General features: G+C 42.1%; 1 protein-coding gene across 2 annotated transcripts in view; it reads left to right on the top strand.

The window, feature by feature from the left end:
• PCGF6 (polycomb group ring finger 6) overlaps window positions 1-20,953 on the top strand; it is an 89,108-nt gene that overhangs the window by 45,107 nt on the left and 23,048 nt on the right. For both annotated transcript variants that reach the window (XR_012235671.1, XM_073596135.1), the window contains exons 8-9: window positions 11,354-11,452; window positions 13,890-13,976. Coding sequence is in view for 1 of the 2 variants with exons in the window: in XM_073596135.1 (XP_073452236.1) it covers window positions 11,354-11,452; window positions 13,890-13,976 (186 nt within the window). In the remaining variant the exon portion in view is untranslated. The remainder of the gene's footprint in view (window positions 1-11,353; window positions 11,453-13,889; window positions 13,977-20,953) is intronic.

Below are 20,953 nucleotides of genomic sequence, written 5' to 3'. Positions count from 1 at the left end.
GAAGGGGTTAAATGCGCCCCTGAAGTGCTGCTGCCGAAACGCTTTGCAGCCGCTTCGGCAGCGGTGCGCATTCATTTCAATGGGCAGGAGTGGTGGAGGAGCGGTATACACCACTCCAAAGACGTCCTGCCAGCGCATCGCCTCAGTGTGAAAGCACTCGGGATATCACACTGAGACTGTAGGGGAGCCGTTTTACAGGCACTTTACAGGCGCTATTTTTAGCCCAAAAGCGCCTAAAAAAACGCCCCAGTGTGAAAGGGGTCTAACTGTTAGATTTTATGAGATGAAGGGGGAAAAAAAAAAAAAAAAAAAAAAATCGGCCTAATATATCGGCCCAAAAAAATCGGCATCACATATCGGCCATCGGCCACCGCGATTTCTAAATATCGGCATCGGCCAGAGAAAAACCCATATCGGTCGACCTCTAAGTAGTACAATATCTACAATAATGCATCAAAATCTTTGATACCTAGTTGGATAACTGGACAGGAATTGGAGACAAAAAAAATAAATTAGATGCCTGGATCAACCATACAAAGTACACTGATTTACAAATTCAATGGTATTATCAATCCTTCAGCTCTTGGAGCCCCCCCAGAGATGCAGTCCTAGTGACCCTAAAATCGCATATACAAAAAAAGGAGAGAAGTTCTCCCAAGAGGGCCAATTAGGACACTAAGATTGATTTAATAGTTTATTAAGTAGGAAAAAAAAAACACACAACAGCAATTTAATAAGACAGAGGAACCCTAGTATGTACTTCATAGATATATTTAAAAAATAATAATATGACAACGTTGTCTTTTTATTAAAAGGAATTGGAGACAGCTGGTCAGTAGACAGCCAGTTGACCAATCCATTGTTTTAATATAAAGAAAAGACAGCCAATATTGTAGGATATTTTTTTTAAGGCTGGGTTCACACTATTGCGATGTCAGACATTGCATGTGATTCGCATCGCATTGCTGTACAGATTACATGCGATGTCTGTCTGTGCAATGCAGATTTGCATTGCATTCGGACTAAAATGGTGCAGGACCCTGGGTGTTGACACCATGCGATCCGATTCCTGCACTATTTCACAGTTTGCACTGCGATCTGCGAACCAGTCTGGGGGTTTAATTAACTTTGTATTGACACCCGCAGTAGTTCACAGAGGGCAGTGTGGAACTGCCTGCGGGAGACATGCGATGCGGGAACCCACACAGGAATTGCGCTGGTTCCCGCATCACATATGTGTGAACCCAGACTAATGAAGAGCCACAGATCTCATTAGCCCAGTGCAAGTGAAATTGTTACTTATTATCCTTTTGTTGGGAGAGAAGCTAATATAAATACCTGCACCTGATTACTTGTGTGCTCAATCCCATCACTCCTTTGTGTTGGTTGACAAGGGATTACACAGAACAGGGAGCGCTCGTGGACCGTTTAGAGAAATTTCCCTGTCAAAAAAAAAAATAAACACCCTGCAGCATAGCATACTAACTCATTATATGAATTACTTACCTGAGATCGAAGCCCCCCAAGCAACCCTTGTTCATGTCCTCCGTCACCGCCTTGATACCCAGAGTGACTTCTGGGTATCACTGCTCCAGCGCTGTGACTGGCCGGAGCAGCGATGACGTCACTCCGGCGCATGCGCGCGGGAGCCGTCAGTGACGCCATGATCGCCTTCACTAACGGCACGCTCAGTGCGCCTGCGCCGTTGTCCGTTTTTAGATAAATATCTCCTTAACTATGTAGGTTAAGGAGATATTTTTTGCACCTACAAGTAAGCCTTAATCTAGGCTTACCTGTAGGTTAAAGTGGTCTGTAAGGGTTTACAACCACTTTAATGGGTATAGGCAATTTTCAGACAGTTCTAACTAGCTTTCAATCACAAAAATAACCCAATGAATCAAGGCCACCTACTGCCAACAGTTTTACTGACTCTGTCAAACAATTTAAAATGTATACGGTTCATATGATTGTCTGTCTGTTTTTATGACCAAATACTGGTTGAGATTGCCTAAAAATTGCCATGTGAATGCTAATGCAGCCGCAGATTTGTTTACATCCCAATACTGCCGTGTTGTAATACTTATGGTGACAGGAGTAGAAGCCCAACCAGTGTGATTGGGGAGGGGAAATATTGGTATGGTAAAAGCAGTATTTTCTTTGCCGCAGGATATTTTTTTTTTTAACAGAAAGGTTTTATTAATGAACAAAGCATACACCAAATCCATTTGTAAAGTGTATAGACAAGTAAAATTCTTCATTGCCAGTATTGTAATATACTCATTTATACATGATATAGATGAGTAAACACATTTATGCAAGTAAATTACTGCGCTCAAATGTAACATTTTCTCTTTTTGTTTTACTGCTCTGTACTTGGTGATGTATTACTGATCTTTACTCAGCTGTGTGCGAGGTTCCATAGACAACAATGTATCTGAATTCAAATCTGTGAAAAAGGGGCGTTTTTTGCTCCTGTGTGCAAGAGGCCTTATAGAGGCTAGGGTGTTTTCAGTAATTTTTATTTATTTAATTTTTTTTCTTCACTTTTTTTTTTTTTTTTTGTTAAATTAAGACTGTTTTCTAAACTGCTGCTGGAGCACGTACCCCAAAACTTGAGGGGGTATGGGCCTCCCAGACTTTGAACTATACCATAGGGCTAGGATATTGGAATGGTACATTTATGGTACAAAAAAGGGCTGTCATCACTTCAATCCACAGACCCCTCATGTCATTGTTTGACCACCCCACGCTGCCTCAGGGTATGGGGTCCACTGTAGTAGGCCCATACACACGTTCTACCTGGCCTGTAGTAGGCTCATTTGTAAATTCCACCTCGGGTACCCCTGTTGTGCCAAGGGACCATGGTAACTGGCTTATGGCCCTTCGTATATCCTCCTGCTGCTCTGATCTATTCTCCTCCTCCCAAATCCATAGAACCATGACAGGTTATGAACAGCTGTGCTTTCTCTCAGAAACACCCAGACACTTGCTCTCTACTATCTACAAATTACAACACTCACTGATGTACGATCAACCCTCCTCTTACACCAGGAGGTGGTCCACAGACTTTGGAAAGAGAGGCTCTCTTTAGTTTACCAACAAAAGTCATTCCACTTCACAAATCCTCTATATCCTGCTATACCCAGGAAAAAAAATTTAAACTCCTATCCAGATGGTACAGGGACCCTCAATCTCTACATAAAATATTTCCATCGGCCCCTCCTTCGTGTTGGAGATGCGGTTCGGCCGAGAGAAGCTATTTACACATTTGGTGGAACTGAACAGGAATATAACCCCTCTGGTCACAGGTTTTTACCATACATAGCAGCCTCTATGATCAGCCACTGGCACCCACCCCAGAGATAGCTTTGTTATCCATGCTTCCAGGCTCCGTAGCCTCCCAAAAATGCAGTTTACTGCGCTTTTTCTTGTCGGCCACCAGACAGCTTATCCCCCTATTTTGGAAAACAACTACCACCCCCCCCCCCCCCCCTTTGTCTTTGTGGGTTTCTATGGTCAATGACATCATGCGTATGGAAAAGATGCTAGCCCTAGACAATGACACTTATGAAAAAATTAAGGTCCTATGGCTCATTTGGACTGACTTTTCTACCTCAGACTCCCTGAAAAATATGCTGGCACCTCATGGCCAACATAGAAACACTTCTTGATTCCATCACACAAGTTTGCTTCACCAAGGTTTGCTCAATTATCCTCTGATCCTCTCTCCTCTTGCTCTATATCTGAACTTTCCCCCTTTCTTCTTTCTTTCTTCTCTCCCTTTCTCTCCTCTCTTTTTTTCTATTTTTATGTCTCACCCCAAATCCGAATTTTCTATTCCCCAACTCTAATATGTTTTCCTTCGAAACGTAAGGGTTTGCCTCTTGATATTGCAAGCTACCTATATGATGGTACTTCACCTAGGCTTATGTTTCGACACGCTTTGGATACGTGACTTACATTGTACAATATTCTGTAATGAACATTTGGTAATTATCTATGTTCTTCTATTTTTTTAAAACCTAATAAATACATATTTGGCTCTAAACTGCTGCTGGAGGTTTCCCTTCAGGTTTGCAGCTACCTGGTGCAGTTGTTTTCAGCCTGGATTTTGGACGGTACTGCATCATAATCCCGCTACTCTGGAAGTGGCATTCTGGCGCTTCTTGTTCAGTTAGCCCTTTTCAGGTTCAAAGCTACTGGCATTGCCTTTGTGCTTGCCCTTTTTCTGAAAACGTATTTAGCGAGCTAGCCAGTTGTGCTGAGCATTGGGAGCACCTTCATTTTTATTGATCATTCGGTGCTCGTTTCCAGTTTCCTGCCAATTTTACTTTTGGGAAGAGTCATCGCTGCTGACAAATGCAGCCTGGAGCTGTGTTGTCCTATGCTGTTGGAGCCTCATTCCTCCTCAGGATCCCCCTTGGCTCTGTTGGGTGTGGCTGCGCTCTCCACCCTCTCACCTGCGGTTTTTACTACAGTCATGCAGGACTTTGACCTAAATCACCCAGTTTGCTGACTCTGTACAGTAGAGACCACAAACACACTCCTGTACCCTTCCCTGCAGATGCTTTTGAGACATTGGTCACAGAACATGTGTAATTCTGAGTCACTCGAATCCTTGTTGGATGAACTTAGGTTTAATGAGTCGCATTTTACTGCTATTATTCCCAAGTTAAAGGAGAAAATTTCAGCTTTTTTTATTGTGTTGTACCCCACCCTGAAGCTGCATGGAGGATCAGTGTATTTCTTCTACCAGTGCAATTTGCAACCTTGGGTCTTATAAGGCCTCAGAGATCTTTCCTTTGCACTCACTTTTTCAGATATTTCTCTATGAAGATAGGAAGCATCCCTGATATATGGTTTGCTCCCCCTAAGCAGTTGCTGGCTTTGTATACATATAGGGCTCATTTTGTTCAGAAGTGGCAAATTTACTGTGTGGATCCAGCATTGCCTCACCTTAAAGGAAATGTTCACCTTTCATAACATGTTACATTTACATCCATATTCAGGGTGTAACATGTTACTGAACTTGATCCCCCGTTGTGACATGACAACTAAAAATGCCGACAGCCTTTGCAGCTTTCGGCTTGTTGTTCTCAATGAACTACCAGGGTGCTGTGCTCTGGTAGTGCATTGATTCTGTCGGTCTGAAACTGCCTGCGGTATGATGCACAGGCAGACAGCTTACACTGACAGCCCTGCATGGGACCCACGATCTGATCACAGATGCAATGCTTTCCAGGCTCCTACAAAAAATATTGTAAATGCACATTTTTTTACCTGCAAAAAATGTGCATTTATTTTTCTTTTTTGTGAACTTTATCCTTTTAAAGCTCATCCTCAAGAAAATATTAGCCCTCTCCCCTCCTGCATGTTCCCCCCCCCCTCTTTTTCTAATGAAGTGAAGAAAGATCTACTCTCCTTGTGGGCGCTGTTTCCAGGTGCAAGAAACCACTAATCTAGTGCTGCAGATTAGCCTGTGGTAGCTGGTCCACGACTGTCCCCTCATGCTGATGTCACAGCCGCAGACTATAACTCTGGATCCTAAGAGGACCATCTCCACCGGACAACCAATATGAAGTGTCCAAGTCAGGCAGGCAGTGACAGAGACACCCGAAGTAGGACTTTACCTCCTGTAAACAAGAGATTCCACAGCTGGAAGTATGTGGACCTGGGAAAATGGTCTTTACACCTGAAGGTATTCCAGGACCACAGGTAGAGGACAAATAATGAAACGGACAGGTTTGTTCCAAGGTGCAAGGACCCACTAAAATTATTGTTCCTGGTCTGCTCTGCAAGATTGAGATGGGGGGGGGGCGGCATTCTGGTTATCCTCATTGCCCCCTGTTGGCCTGGTAAAACCTCTAGCAAAAGCATCGCAGGCCCTGTCAGACCATCCAGATCTGTTGTTCCAAGGGCGGAATTGCCATCCTTCTTAATTGCTGATTTTAATGGCATTGCTATTGAAGCCCAGGATTTAAGGGCCAAGGACATCTTTGAGTCTGTTTCCTACAATGCTTAAAGCCAGCCATAGAAGGTTTGAATCTCAGCCGGTTCATCAGGAATCGGCCCAGATTTGAACCATGTATGGGCAGGCTGAATGTACCCAACAACCAGCCTGTCTAATTTTATATGCTGGTATAGTCGCTAGCAATAATCACTGTGTTCTCCCGACGGGAATGGCTTCCCTAGTACCAATATCCCCCCTACCGGTTGCAGGAAAAAAATTGCTCAGTCTATTGCCTGTTTAAGGTTTGGAAATCTGTATTTCTCAAGGTCTATCATTGGACATGGAAACCATACATGTTTAAGTCCAGGGGCTTTAACACATGAAGCTTATTTGTAGGGCAAAACCTCTCCTTCCTGCAGTTGAGTCTGGAACAACATACTGTATGACTCTCTTGGTGTTCTCAAAGGTCTTTACTGCACTTTCTAGGCTTCAGAAACAACTGTTTAACCCTATTAGGACTCATGCACACAGGTGTATTGTCGGGCGTATAGCCGTACAGTGTAAAATAGAAAATTGGCCTGTATTTGTGATACCCAGCAGCCACATCTGCTGCATAATTCTGCCCATAGAAATGCAGTACAGAATACGCTACACGTGTGTATTTGCATGTAAACGCTGATTCTTACACTGGTATTCTGGAATACATTTCTGTGGCACATGTGGTTTCTGGGTGCTGCAGATAAAGCTTATTTTGTGTGCCTTAAAGACATAGCTTTAGATGCTTTTTGGTCTTGCATAGGGAAACCGTGGGGTTAAGGTGCCTAGTATTCTGCCTTTTACATTAACCAGGGCATTGTTCTCCTGTCCCTTTGTCTGCTGCTGGATGTGCTTCTGGCTGTGCAAATTTTAAAGCTATAGCTTCCCTCAGAAGGTCCAATTCCCCCTTTTTCCTGTTTTATGAGAATTGTAGGGTTGCCACTTGGTCTAAATACGTTCTTCCAGGTAGACGTTTCTGCCTGATCTGATGCCAGCTTCAAGTGTAAGGTCTTTTTGAGCAGTGGACAGTTTTCAGTCTGGTGGACTGCTTTTAAAGTATTCATAGAATGAAAATAGGAGGCTATTTCAAAAACAAATGTTATATGGAGAGGGGGAGAAAGTGGGGAAGATACTGGCCCATATTGTCAAATCAGATTCCCCCCCCCCCCCCGACGATCCCTGCTATTAGAACCAAAGATGGTGTGATTACATCCCATCCAGATAAAATCAGTGAAACATTTAAAACATATTATGAGGAATTATATAATTCCCGGGGCTCAGCGGAGGGGGCGGATATGGATGGCTTTCTTAGGAAAATAAAGCTGCCCTCCCTTTCAGGGTTGGAAATTGAGGCATTGGAGGCCCCGATTACATTAGAAGAGATTGGTATAGCAGTAAAGGCATTGGCCAATAAGAAATCCCCTGGGCCGGATGGCCTCCCGGTGGAGATCTACAAGAAGTATGGCGAGATATTGTTACCGGAACTTTTAAGGGTGTTTGGGCGTATCAGATGGGGAAACTACCTGAGTCAATGACTGAGGCTATAATAATAATATTACCTAAAGAAGGGAAGGACCCCTTGGAACCTGCTTCTTACAGACCGATTTCTTTATTATGCTCAGATGCAAAAATCTTGGCAAAGATTCTGGCTACCAGACTTCAAAGGATAATACATAGGTTGATCCACCCGGATCAAACTGGGTTTATTCCCCAGAGGTCAACAAGTGAAAATATAAGGCGGTTCTTTTTGAATGTACAAACCCCAATAGAAAACTCGGGCACCAGAGCTGTCCTGATGTTAGATGTAGTAAAGGCATTTGACAGCCTGGAATGGGGATTTATATGGCATATATTGCAGGTATATGGGTTTGGTCCTTCATTTAGTAAGTGGGTAAAAATTCTATACAATAAACCTAAAGCAAGGGTCAGAAGTAATAATGTACTCTCGAGCGAGTTTTGCTTGGAGAGAGGCACCAGACAGGGGTGTCCCTTGTCGCCTCTGATCTTTGCTTTAGCAATGGAACCAGTGGCTGCCGCTATAAGACAAAACAGGAGTATGGAAGGATTCCGGAGAAGTACTTGGGAGGAGAGGATCGCATTATATGCGGATGATGTACTTATCTTTTTAGGAGATACAGAAGGCTCACTTGGTCAGGTGATGGATGTCTTCGCAGAGTTTGGGGGGGATCTCGGGCCTTTCCATAAACTGGGAGAAATCGGTGATACTGCCAATAGACCCGATTAAACAAGGTACCCTTTTGGAGGAAACCGCACTAAAAATTGTGGGAAAAACAAAATATTTAGGCATTTACATAACTAAAGAACCGGGTAACTTCCTAAATAATAACTTGGTCCCACTGTTGGAGAAATTTAGGAAAAAGACTGATATATGAAGGAGACTTCCACTGTCGGTAGCTGGTAGGTGCAACCTGTTAAAAATGCTATGTTTGCCCCAGCTATTGTACATTTTGCAAAATTCACCAGTATGGATTTTTGGAAAATGGTTTAAAAAAATAGATATGCTGTTTAGAGGGCTGATATGGAAGGGAGGGCACCCCAGGGTAAGCCTACAGACACTACAGTTAGCGACATGTGAAGGGGGTATGGCGGTTCTGCATCCTAGAAGCTATTTCCTGGCAGCCCAATTGCAACATCTGAGATCAGGTAGTGGTCAGGGGGTAATAACACGGAAATAATGATTATAGGAGCACCTCATAGGCGGATTTTGGAGGTATTAGAGGCAAACTCGTTTATCTATAGGACCCCTACGGTTAAACTAATGTTAAAAGTGTGGAACTTTATTAAGGGCATGAAGGGTATGGAGGGGGAAGTGAGGTACAGCCCTTTATGGAACAATAAGAACTATCAGGAACTATTACAGATAGGTAAAATTAAGACCTGGGAATTAAAGGGGATAGTAAAATTAGAACAACTATATAACGGTAATATTTTAAAGACCTTTGCTGCTCTAAAGGAGGAATTCGGTATTCCGAATCAGTCATACTTGAACTATGTACAGATCAAGCATGCACTGCAGGCCCAATTTGGAGAGCAAGGCCCGAATTGGAGCCAATCTCCCATTTCCCAAAAGATAGAGAGCATTGAGGGATCAAGGGGGCTAATAACAGAACTCTACCAACACATATGTAAAAACAGTAGGGAAGATCCAGATAAACTTAAGTGTAGAAGGGAATGGGAAAGGGACCTGGGGACAATATCGGATACTCAATGGAAAGAGATTCTGGAGGGGGGTCACCAGGTATTGGTTTCACTGGCCCAGAAATTCTCACATCTATTGCTCCTACATAGGGCATATTATACCCCTAAAAAACTGTTCAAGTATGGGAGAAAGGTAAACGCTGATTGTCCCAGATGTCAAAATACAGGAGATATGTTACATATGATATGGAAATGCCCCAAGCTATTTCGCTATTGGGCAGAAGTAGTTGAGAGTATAAATAAAGTTTTCGATCTAAAGCTTAATACAGACCCGAAATTATGTATTTTGGGGGTGGTGGGGAATCTAGGTAATGGAAGGGCTAAGAGTAAAGCGGTGCGGAGATGCCTTTATCAGGCAAGAAAGGAAATAGCTAGGAGATGGCAAGCAGAGAAACCCCCTTTAGTAGAGGACTGGGTTAGAATGGTGTCAGAAACAATAAGGAAGGAAAAGACAGTTTATGTTAGAGGAGGGAATATAAAGGAATTTAAAAAAATCTGGACTCCATGGATTGAGAAGGTAGAATATCTTAGATAGAGTATAGGGGAAAAAAGAGGATAGGGAAAAGTGTAAGATCTAAGTTAGAGATGTGCGTGCAGGTAAATAAGATCTAGAGTGGGCTGACTACCAGGCTTATAGATCAGTGTAAAGGGGGGTATAAAAGGGAAAAAAGTTAGCAAAATATACCCGGTAGGGTGGATATATACATCTTATAGTGAAGTAGATGATTTTATTACTATGAGGTTCTATGTACATTGTTTAATATGAGATGTGATGTATTTTGTATGAAGATGAATAAAAGGCATTGAATTTAAAAAAAAATATTCATAGAATGAAGGTAAAACCCTTCATCCTTTAGAACCAAAGGTAAAAAACCTTCTTTATGCAGTGCCCCCCAGACAAGCGGCTTGCTATGGTGGTATTTATCAGGAAAGAGGAACCCAGAACGCCAGCGGGTTAACTCGAGATGAGGATCAGGGCTGCTCTGTGCAAAATCATTGGTAACAATGACAGGTTTGGGGTGTGTGTGTGTGTGTGTGTGTGTGTGTGTTTTTATTGCCTTTACAAACATTGGATGCCATCAAATCATACTTAAGAGGCCTGCACAGTGAGGTTTTGTCTTTTTATCTGCATTCTGAGAGAACCTTTGATTCATCTCCTCAGTAGTCCAGTAGTAAAGTGCTGAAAAAGAGAAATGTAACGCCTGTGAGAAAGTGCTGTCTCACTGTCTTTATTGGTGTTCTTTTTCTTTCCCCACTGCTGTGCTTGGAATAGGTTCATGCATGTTTAATGTCTCTTTCATTATTCATATCCAAGTCCTGAAATGTCTGAAAAACAGTGCTGGAGGAAAACAGTTGTCATTTTCATAATTAGTGAGACTGTGTCATTAAATGTGACATGCGCTCCCTTTAAAGAGTCTGTTGTGTGCAAGATATCAAACGAGTAGCTTGCAGATTTTGTGTTTAGTGAACTTTTCATGAACTCTGCTTTTTCTCCTCGTTTTAAAGTCTTAGGGAAAACCTGTCATGATAGAAATATATAGACTGCCATTGCTGAAATTGGCTGTCGTGCTGATTTTTCTGGCTTAGCTATTTTTTGAAAAACTGATCAGAAGTCTTAACCTCACTATGACTTTATTTTCTGCCTACTTTTTTTTGAGGATAAGTGACTCAAAGAATGAAAGCTATTAGATCCATATTACAAAGTTTTGAGGAGGTTGACTGTAGGTTCATGTATTTCTCCCATGGTATGTCTCTTCTAAAGGCACACTGTTGGACTACGTGTATCCTAATAATTGTGTCTCTTTTTGATATTTGTACTTGAATTGCCATTACTACCTTCAGTAAATGTTTTGATGGAATGTTGAGGAGGTTGCCAAAAGAAGCCCGTATATTCCTCCTATGGCATGTCTCCTTTAAAGGGACAGTGTTGTTGGTATACATGTATCCTAATGACAGTGCCTCTGGACAATGGAATTCTTTTCTCCCTCTTTAAGCCAAAAGTGCTGAGAAAACCTTTAGCAACTGGCACGCAACTGACACGTCCGGTGATTCAGACACCAGCCAGTACATCACCATTGTGTCCCTGCAATTCAGAAGGTAACGCTCTGTATTTCTTTATTAAAACAAGCCCACTGTCTGATATTTTAGCCTCTGGAGAAGAAGTTTGTACGTGTGTCTGGCGAAGCAACCATTGGACACGTGGAGAAATTCCTTAGACGGAAAATGGAGCTCACTGAAATGTGTCAGGTAAGTAATAGACTTAGTGCTGTTAAGGAACACATTGTGAATAATGTTTACATTTACTGCAATGTTAGTGATCCATCAAATATGATTTTATTAATGCAGTAAATACATGGACTGAATATTATAAACTCAATGATAATCTGTAAAACCAGACTAAAAGGAGCTTCTCTGCAGATAATGTGCATGTGTACATGCTTTTTAAGTTACTAGCACATTCCTCCACACAGCACTAGATTTCCAGCTGCTGAGGGGATAAGAGACACCGCTATGGTAGTGAAGGTTCCAGCCACAACACTCTCCTCTCTCCTTGCCCATTCACAAAATGTTTTGTATTTTTTCACAGAATACAGGGTGCTCTGTGAATAGAGGAGGACAGATCATGTGGCATACTCTCACCTCCTCTCCCTCTCCCCTCCTCTTTTTCCCCACCTTGTATTCTGTGAAAAAAATACAAGGCTTTTTGTGAATGTTTGGGGGCGGGTGTGTTAGAGTTACTGGCCAACTTGACTGCTAGTAACTCTCCTGTTTAGAAATTGTCTTTTCTTCACAGATTCCTCTATGAATGCTCTTTGAGCGCTTTTGAGTCTATTTAAGGTTCTTATTTTAACTGAAGTTCTGATGAAGGGGGAATTTCTCTGACCCCCCTAAAACGCATTGGCTGTTTTTTTAGTAGAAACTAATGAATTAATTTGGACTCTTTTACTCTTGAGTCTGGTGCTCCTCCCATTTATCCCTTACCTCTTCTTTAGCAGTCCCCCACCGACACTGTCTGCTTCTCTGTGTGCCTCCTCAGCAAGCTGGGTGCTAAGGAGGTACACATGCTTGGAGCCTAGCTGTGTGCTTCCATAAGAACATACAGCACCAGTAAACCACCCCCTGCTCCCTCCCCACAGGAGTTTGACTGACAGCAGCAGGAGCCAGTAGTGTCTCCTGTGATACCAGGAAGTTAGAGGAGAGGTGCTGCAGCTGAAATAGTGCTGGAGCAGTAATAGGAGTCAGGTAAGCGTTTATGGATGAAGGGGTGGGGGGTAGGACAAGTAGTGGGGCGTTTTTTTTTTTTACCTTAACCACTTCCCGACCGCTATAGAGCAAAATGACTGGCACAAAGTGGTTGTATTATCCTGACTGGATGTCCTATAACGTCCAGCAGGATAAGCCGCTAACACGTGCCTGCGGGGGCGCACAGTGTGGCGAACGGTAGTGTGGTGTGTTATTCTTGACACACTGCATCTCTAATCTAGGTAATAAGCCTATGACGGAGGCTCTTTACCATGTGATCAGCTGTGTCCAATCACAGCTGATCACATGGTAACCAGGAAGTGCCGTTTGTCATGTCTTTTTCCCTATTCGCGCTGATAGGTGCGAGTAGAGTAGAGCCAATCAGTTGCTCTCCTGACAGGGAGGTCTGTGCTGATAATCGGCTCATTGATTATCAGTGCAGAACCATCGAGGATGCCCACTGGAGACCACCAGGGATGGCACTTTGTGCCCATTAGTGATGCCTGCCAGTGCCTCCTGATCAGTGCTGTCTATCAGTGCTGCATATAAGTGCCTCGTCATCAGTGCCGCCTCATCAGTGCCCATCAGTGCAACCTAATCAGTGCTCATCGGTGAAGGAGAAAACTTATTTATAGTTTTTTGTAACAAAGGAAGAAAAACCCACACAAAAATGCAAAAAAACAAAAACCCCAGTGGTGATTAACTACCACCAAAAGAAAGCACCATTTGTGAGAAAAAAAAATGATAAAATTTTGTTTGGGTACAGTGTCGCATGACCGTACAATTGTCATTCAAAATGCGACCGCACTGAAAATTGGCCTGCGCAGGTAGGGGGTGTGTTTTGTCTCTATGATGGAGAGCTAAACCTGCCTGGTCCAGATACCATATTTCTTTGCTCTTAGACTTATTGGAACAAGCTAGGTGAAACTACAAATTGATAAAATAAACATCAATCAGTACAATTTTGCAAATAAAGGAACAATGCACTATAACACAGAATGAGATACCAAGAACTCACTGAAGAAAAACATGCTTTCCTGTCCCTGTAGATTCTTAAAATGGAAGCTGAGTCACTTTCTCTTAAGAATTCTCTCAGAATGCACTGGTTCCTAACAACTTTATTAATACATTCTAAGAGAATACAATATGTAACTTCTACAAACAGAAAAGCTATACCAGAAAGGGAACAGTAGGTGGTGCCTGCGTCATATAACTAGCTTGCTGTAAATCCAGAAAACCAACATGTTATTTCAAGCACATAAATATAAGTAAACTGAACAGAAGCCGGTGGGCAGAGCAGGCTGAAAGTGCCCTGTATTGAAGTGGTTATTGTTGGGGGTGTTTTAAATGACGTTTAGGATTCTTGAAAAATTTCTAGTACTACATGAAGACATGTACAACCATGATAAAGCTTGTGTTTTAAAGTATAATTGCCTTCTAGGTGGATATCATATGTGGAGACCATTTACTGGAACACTATCAGACACTGAGGGAAATACTTTCTGCCATTGGAAAAAGTGCAGTTCAGGTATTCTCTAGTTCTTGCACAAAATGATTGATGCCAATGAATGTTAAATTGGTAATTTCTTGATTTGTTTTGTATGTCTTAAATTTGAACAAGTAAACATTAACCCGTATTAATATTGTTCTTTCAATTTATACTCCTGTGTTAGTATGTACAGTGGATATAAAAAGTCTACAGACCCCTGTTAAATGTCAGGTTTCTGTGATGTAAAAACATGAGACCAAGCTAAATTATTTCATAACTTTTCCTACCTTTTTTAATGTGAACTATAAACTGGTACAACTCAATTGAAAAACAAACTGAAATCTTTTTTTTTTTTTTGGGGGGGGGGGGGGGGGTAAAAATTAAAATAATGTGGTTGCATAAGTGTGCACACCCTATTATAACTAGGGATGTAGCTGTGTTCAGAATCAAGCAATCACATTTTAACTCATGTTAAATATGAGTTAGTACACACCTGCCATCATTTAAAGTGCCTCTGATTAACCCCAAATAAATTTCAGCTGTTCTGGTCATCATCAAGTGGAGATAATATGGCACAACAGTGACATTACCAAGAACTGGATGTCATTTGATGAAAAGACGAGAAGAAAACTGGTCAGAGAGGCTGCCAAGAGGCCTTCTGCAACATTAAAGAAGCTGCAGGAATATCTTGCCAGTACTGGCTGTGTGGTACATGTGACAACAATCTCCTGTATTCTTTATATGTCTGGGCTATGGGGTAGAGTGGCAAAACGAAAGCCTTTTTGTACAAAGAAAAATGTCCAAGCCTGGCTAAATTTTGCAAAAACACATCTGAAGTCTCCCCAAAGCATGTGGGAATATGTGTTCTGGTCTGATGAAACCAAGGCTGAACTTTTTGGCCATAATTCCAAAGATGTGTTTGGCGCAAAAACACTGCACATCACCAAAAGAACACTGTACCCACCGTGAAGCATGGTGGTGGTGGCAGCAGCATCGTGCTTTGTGGCTGTTTTTCTTCAGCTGGAATAGGGGCCTTAGTCAAGGTAGAGGAATATATGAATAGTTCCAAATACCAGTCAAAATTGGCACAAAACCTTCAGGCTTCTGCTAGAAAGCTGAACATGAAGAGGAACTTCATCTTTCGGCATGACAACGACCCAAAGCATACATCCAAATCAACAAGGAATGGCTTCACCAGAAGATTAAAGTTTTGGAATGGCCCAGCCAGAGGCCAGACCTGAATCCCATTGAAAATCTGGGGGGTGATCTGAAGTGGGCTGTGCACAGGAGATGCCCTCGCAATCTGAAAGATTTGGAGTGTTTTTGCAAAGAAGAGTGGGCAAATATTGCCAGGTCAAGATGTGCCATGCTGATAGACTCATACCCAAAAAGACTGAGCGCTGTAATAAAATCAAAAGTAGAAAAAGATTCCTCAAAAATGGGACTTTAAATGGATGCCAGGCAGTAATGAGTATAAAAATTACAAAATTTATTGTGCGATACATTAATACAACATACAAAACATTTATAGCCAATGATAAAAACATATGTATGGTGGATAAGTATGGAAACCAGCTAAAGGAAGAAAGGAGGCCCGCAGACTAATGTCCGACGCGTTTTGATTACACATACAGTGTAAACCTTCCTCAGGAACCATGCAGCCTTCAACACTTCAAACGCTGTGATTCTATGAGCATAGTAAAGTATGCAACATCAGATCCTGTGCAGAACATCATTGTGCATTCTAAAGTTACATTTAAACTTTATCAAAAACAGTTGTATCAGAAATTCATATAAACAGCTGATAATACTGACCCCAAACATAAAACAATTTCACCGGCAGTAGACAAACACTCAAGTACTAAGATGGAAGTATTCGTCAGGGCCAAATCGAGCGCCAGCCCGGATATCCTAGATCGATCCGTGTTCCCACAGTTGCTCTTAATCATTTAGAAGTAGATTTACTACAGTAAATTGCGTCACTCTAAATGTGAAGACAAAGAGATTAAGCTAGCATTCAAAAAACATGGATGAAAAAAGAGGGGGGGTGGTAAATGAATATAACTGCACTATATATTCAATAACCATACCTTTTTAATATGAAAAAAGTGTGGCTCATGGAGGGTGTAGCCAACCAGGGCAATGTTCCTGTACTGTGCGGTGGAGCTATATCCGGACAAGATCATAATAGAAACTGTCCTGTAGTTTTAATCCTCATGGCCACTGTCTGAAAAAGTAACAACAAAATTGTTACGGTCCAAACAGAACAAAAGGAACCAAAAATCATCCATGAAAAGCAGGGTAAAGTCAATGAAATAGAGCATGGAAGCGCAATAGATCCGGACATCAAAGCATCGCCCCCACCATGGCCCAGACGGACACACCAAAGGCACTAAAATGACATGACCTTTCACCCAGAAAAAGGGAGAAGCCTCAGGGTGCTGATCAATAAAGTTGACTTTTGTTCTATTCTACGTTAGTAAAACTATACAAATTAAATAACAAATATAGCAAAAAGAACATTATTTTAATCTTAAACAGAGATTATATGGAGAGATTGAAATCAATCCTATCCTAAACCATATGGATGCAAAAGGAGTGTTTTTTTGTAGATGGATGCATAAGGAAATTCATCTTATATTTTGGATATTAAGGTAATTCCGGGCCCCCTGAGACAAAACCCTCCAAAAGGGGTTTAAAAGTGATCATCTCATTGAGGTCCGGAAATGTCGTGGCATTGAGTCTGAAAATCCAACGTTGTTCTCTTTGTAATAAAGTTTTGTTCCAGTCCCCCCCCCCCCACCCTTATCCCTGGATGCACTCTATTGAGTACAAGGAATTTTATACGGGGAAAGATACCACCGTAAAAGCATGAGGTATGCCGTCCCTTTGGTAGGTCTGGGTTGCATGTCTTCATGCTGGTGATATGCTCTACGTCATAGTTCATTTCTAGTTTTACCGACGTAAAAGCATTGGCATTCGCATTGTAACAGGTAGACAACACCCAAGGTTTTACAATTTTCATAATGCCTTGGGGTGCAACCCAGACTTACCATTGGGACAGCATACCTCATGCTTTCACGGTGGTATCTTTCCCTGTATTAAATTCCTTGTGCCAAACACTTGTCTCCAGAGTGACACTTTGCGCAAGGAGTGGCCAGCCATCCCAAGAAATTAACTACATTTATACAGGGATGGTGTGGGTGGAATATTCACAATTTTTCAATTAGGAGCTGATAAAACCAGGCTCGTGGGTGAGGTTTACAACTGGCCTGGACAGAGTGCAATGCAAGAGGGGGCAACAGGATAAGGTTAAATGTTTGATCTTGTCCAAGGCAGCATAATACAAAATAAGTGACACGTTCAAAAATAAACAAGTATAGACAGCAGATTTAAATTCTTAGTAAGGCAGAATTAGAGTTCAGTTAGGCAATGTAGTCCAGTGTTTAAGACAAGAGTGGAGTCTGTGCAGTTACCAGAGGGTATGAAGAGTCAGATGGGAAATCGCAGACAGGTAGAGCGACTTTGTGTTGCAGGGAAGATCTATGCAGTTACCAGTTAAATATATTATGTGAATCTCAAGTGGATCCTGAAGAAGCCCAATTTGGGCGAAACGCGTCGATCACCCACCTTCCTGGGCTTTTGCCAAGCTGCCGGATTTCGTGCTCCTTCGGCTTGACATGTTTACGGAACGAAGGATCCAGCCGGGAGCTCTGGCAGTGGTTATGCTGGAATTCAGTAGGCCTTGTCTGGTGCCCGCTGATCTTTTCATAGCAATGGGGTCCTTTGAAAAGCCAAGGAGTGCGCTGTGAATTTCAGAGCGAGAAGGCTGAGGGGCCACACCGAGCTGTAATTGTCTTCTGCGGAGTTTCCATTAGACAGAAGCTGCAACCATATTTTTTATTTTTACTTCCCTCCACCCAAAAGATTTCAGTTTGTTGTTCAACTGAGTTGTACAGTTTATAGGTCACATTAAAGGTGGAAAATGATTTATCGTCTCATTTTTTTACATCACAGAAAGCTGACGTTTTAACAGAGGTGTGTAGACTTTTTATATCCACTGTATGTATGGTGTTCCCCAGCCCATGTCATGGTAAAGCAGACTTCAGTCCTGCACTGTACTGGCTCCCTGCCACCTTCCCCACAGCCCTTCCATTACAGCTCATGCACAGATGTGCCAAAGGGCTCTGTCTGGCTTTCGGGTGCTGGCAGGGCCCTTTAGCACAATTGTGCATGTGTAGATAATTTCTCGTGCATGCACAAAGATGGCAAAGTCTTGACTTCCCCCTAATAGGTGTCTTGGAAAACCATATGTGTGCAGATATGCCACAGGACTTGCTCAGACCTGAAGCCCTCTGACACATCTCATTCTAACCTAGTCGAGAAATGAGCAAGTGTTGCTGTGCAGCACAAATAAACATCCCAACTTTAAAAAAATATGCCCAGCTGTAAGGAATTGGAAAGGAGGCAGGGCAACATTACTTATACTGTAGGGTGATGGGCCACGTTAAATACTTACCTTCCTTCCCCTTTCAGCAATCTTCACAGTTCAGTCCTGCCCGACACCACACCCCCACCAGCTCCACTTCTTAGTGTGCACAGGCACTGCAGTCTCATTCATTCCTTTGGGTGAACCATATTCCAGTCGTCCAACGGAATATATTCAATTTTAAATTATAGAATTGGAAATTCTATTAAATTATTCTGACATCTAGAGTCCTACTGTGGTCTGCTATGGTTTTCCCCAATAGTGCAATCTCTTACCTGCTCTCCAATGTATGCATCAATGTTGTTCTTTGAATTCAATGTGAAGTTCTCTTCTATACAAGGATGTGACCTTGAGCATGTATGGGAGCATATCTGAATAAAAAAATCCCTGCTATCATGGCTGCTCTGCACCATGTAAGCACTCCACTGAGGTGCAGCATTCCTAATGAAACCATGTGAAGGACCCTATAAGCTGTGAAAAGGATGCATTTTACTACTGTGCTATGGAATTCCAGAGGCCAGCTTTGACCCCCGGTTTTCTAGGACAGTGGAGTAAAGCTAATGGCACGTTTTAAATTAGATCTTTCTGTTCCTTATTTTATGGACAATCGTTGCAATAATGGACATGATAAATGAGTGTCACTGGGGATTGGACACCTTTAATGGCAATCTTTCTTCACATTGTAAATGAAGCAGCTTTGGCAAGCTGCATAGTAAGCAGTCATTTGATATACGTGACAGTTTTAGTGCAAAACATGAGCTTCACTGGATCATAACCTCCATAAAACACACATACACACACATCTGTAGATCTTTTTTTTTCTCTGTAAATTTGGAATCAATTCATGGAGACATATTTGAACCTTAAACGGACTGTAAAGGCATTCAATTAAAACTAGCACAGGTGCCCTTTTTCACCCCTGCTGTTTGCCATAGCTATAGAGCCACTTGCGGCTCTGTTGAGGATGGAACCTGCTGTCAAGGGCTGTTGGATTAATAATTTGAAGGAAAAAAAACTCCCTCTATGCCGATGACATGCTTTTTTTATTTAGCAGACGCAGCAGAGTCCTTAATTGCAGCCTTAGATCTCATACCCCAATTTGGGGGCTTTTCAGGGTTCAAGATAAATTGGAGTAAATCCCTTATTTTTCTCTTTAATGTGACGCATACCCCTGTGATGTCCTCGACTGTCCCCCTACAGGTGGTTACAACGTTAGGTACCTGGGGGTTGATGTACAACTGCCACTGATGACCTATGTGCCCAATAACCTTTCCCCACTTATAACTCGGCTGAGCCCTGGTTTACATTGGTGCGATTTGACATGTCAAATCGCATATCAATTTGGTGGCAATTGCCGGCAATGGCTGCTGCATTTGGGGCGCCGCACAGATCAAAAAAAGTAGTTTCTGTACTACTTTTTGCGATTTCGGGGTTCGATTTCCATTGACCTCTGTACAGAAACCCGCACAGATGTCTGTGAAATCACAGCCGAAATTGGGACTGACATGCGGGAGTGAAGTTGTGCGAGTTCAGCTGAACTCGCGCGGCTTTATTCCCGCAGCTCAGTGTGAACCTGGGCTAAAGGATAATTTGCAAACCTGCTCCGAGCTGCCCTTGAAACTCCTGGGAAGAATCTCCCCTGAGAGATGCCTTCTGGGGGATTTTCCTGTGAAAGATCTGAGTAGCTCACAGAAAACTCCTTTAAGACTGGTGTTCTTTTATGCTTAAAAAGCCATGGCCCTTAAGTGGATGGACCCCTCTCCCCTAGTCTTTTTCTGGGTAGACTTAATGGCGCACTACCATTATATAAGTTGACATATTCTTCTAGGGGGTTGCCCCAAAAAGTTTGAAAAGATTTAGGCTGGCTGGCTTACCTTTTGGTGAAATAGAAGTCTGATCAGTAATTACCTTACTATGGTAATATGGAACAATTGCTGTGAGTTAAGCTATTCAGGTAAATCTCAGGTGTAGATTGCACTAGTATCCCATTGGTGTGGTAATAATTGCCCAGGTGTTTTGTTTTGTGTTTTTCAACATACACCTGCAAAAAAAAAAAAAAAAAAAAAAAAAGACGATGACAGTACTCTTTACTGTATATCTTTATTATTGACACATCAATATTGTACAGATCATTGACTGATTGGATAATATATAATTTGTGTATTGAAATATTCTCTCTGCTGTACAATGCTTTACAGCTATGTTTATCTGCTGTTCACTTTTTGACGTTCAATAAAATATTACCTTTAAAAAAATAAAACTAGCACATATAACCTGAATGCGATTATGCAGATATATGCAAAATTACAGCTATTTTTAAAGGAATGCCTAAGTACCCGGGTCTGTCCTGGTATAAGCCTCTTGTTGTCCCTTGAACAGCAGCACTCATACTGGGAGATAGTGGGGCAGCACTAAGAGCTAACTGAGCTCAGCTGCATACTCATGGTGACGGGGAACATTCTGATGGGAGGAAAAAGCAGTGATGCTTCTTTATTCTCCAAGTCAGAGGGGAGGAGGGATGGCTTTT

This window comes from Aquarana catesbeiana, linkage group LG08, assembly GCF_042186555.1.
Source record: "Aquarana catesbeiana isolate 2022-GZ linkage group LG08, ASM4218655v1, whole genome shotgun sequence".
Taxonomy (NCBI): domain Eukaryota; kingdom Metazoa; phylum Chordata; class Amphibia; order Anura; family Ranidae; genus Aquarana; species Aquarana catesbeiana.
This window is presented reverse-complemented; position numbering and strand designations above follow the sequence as displayed.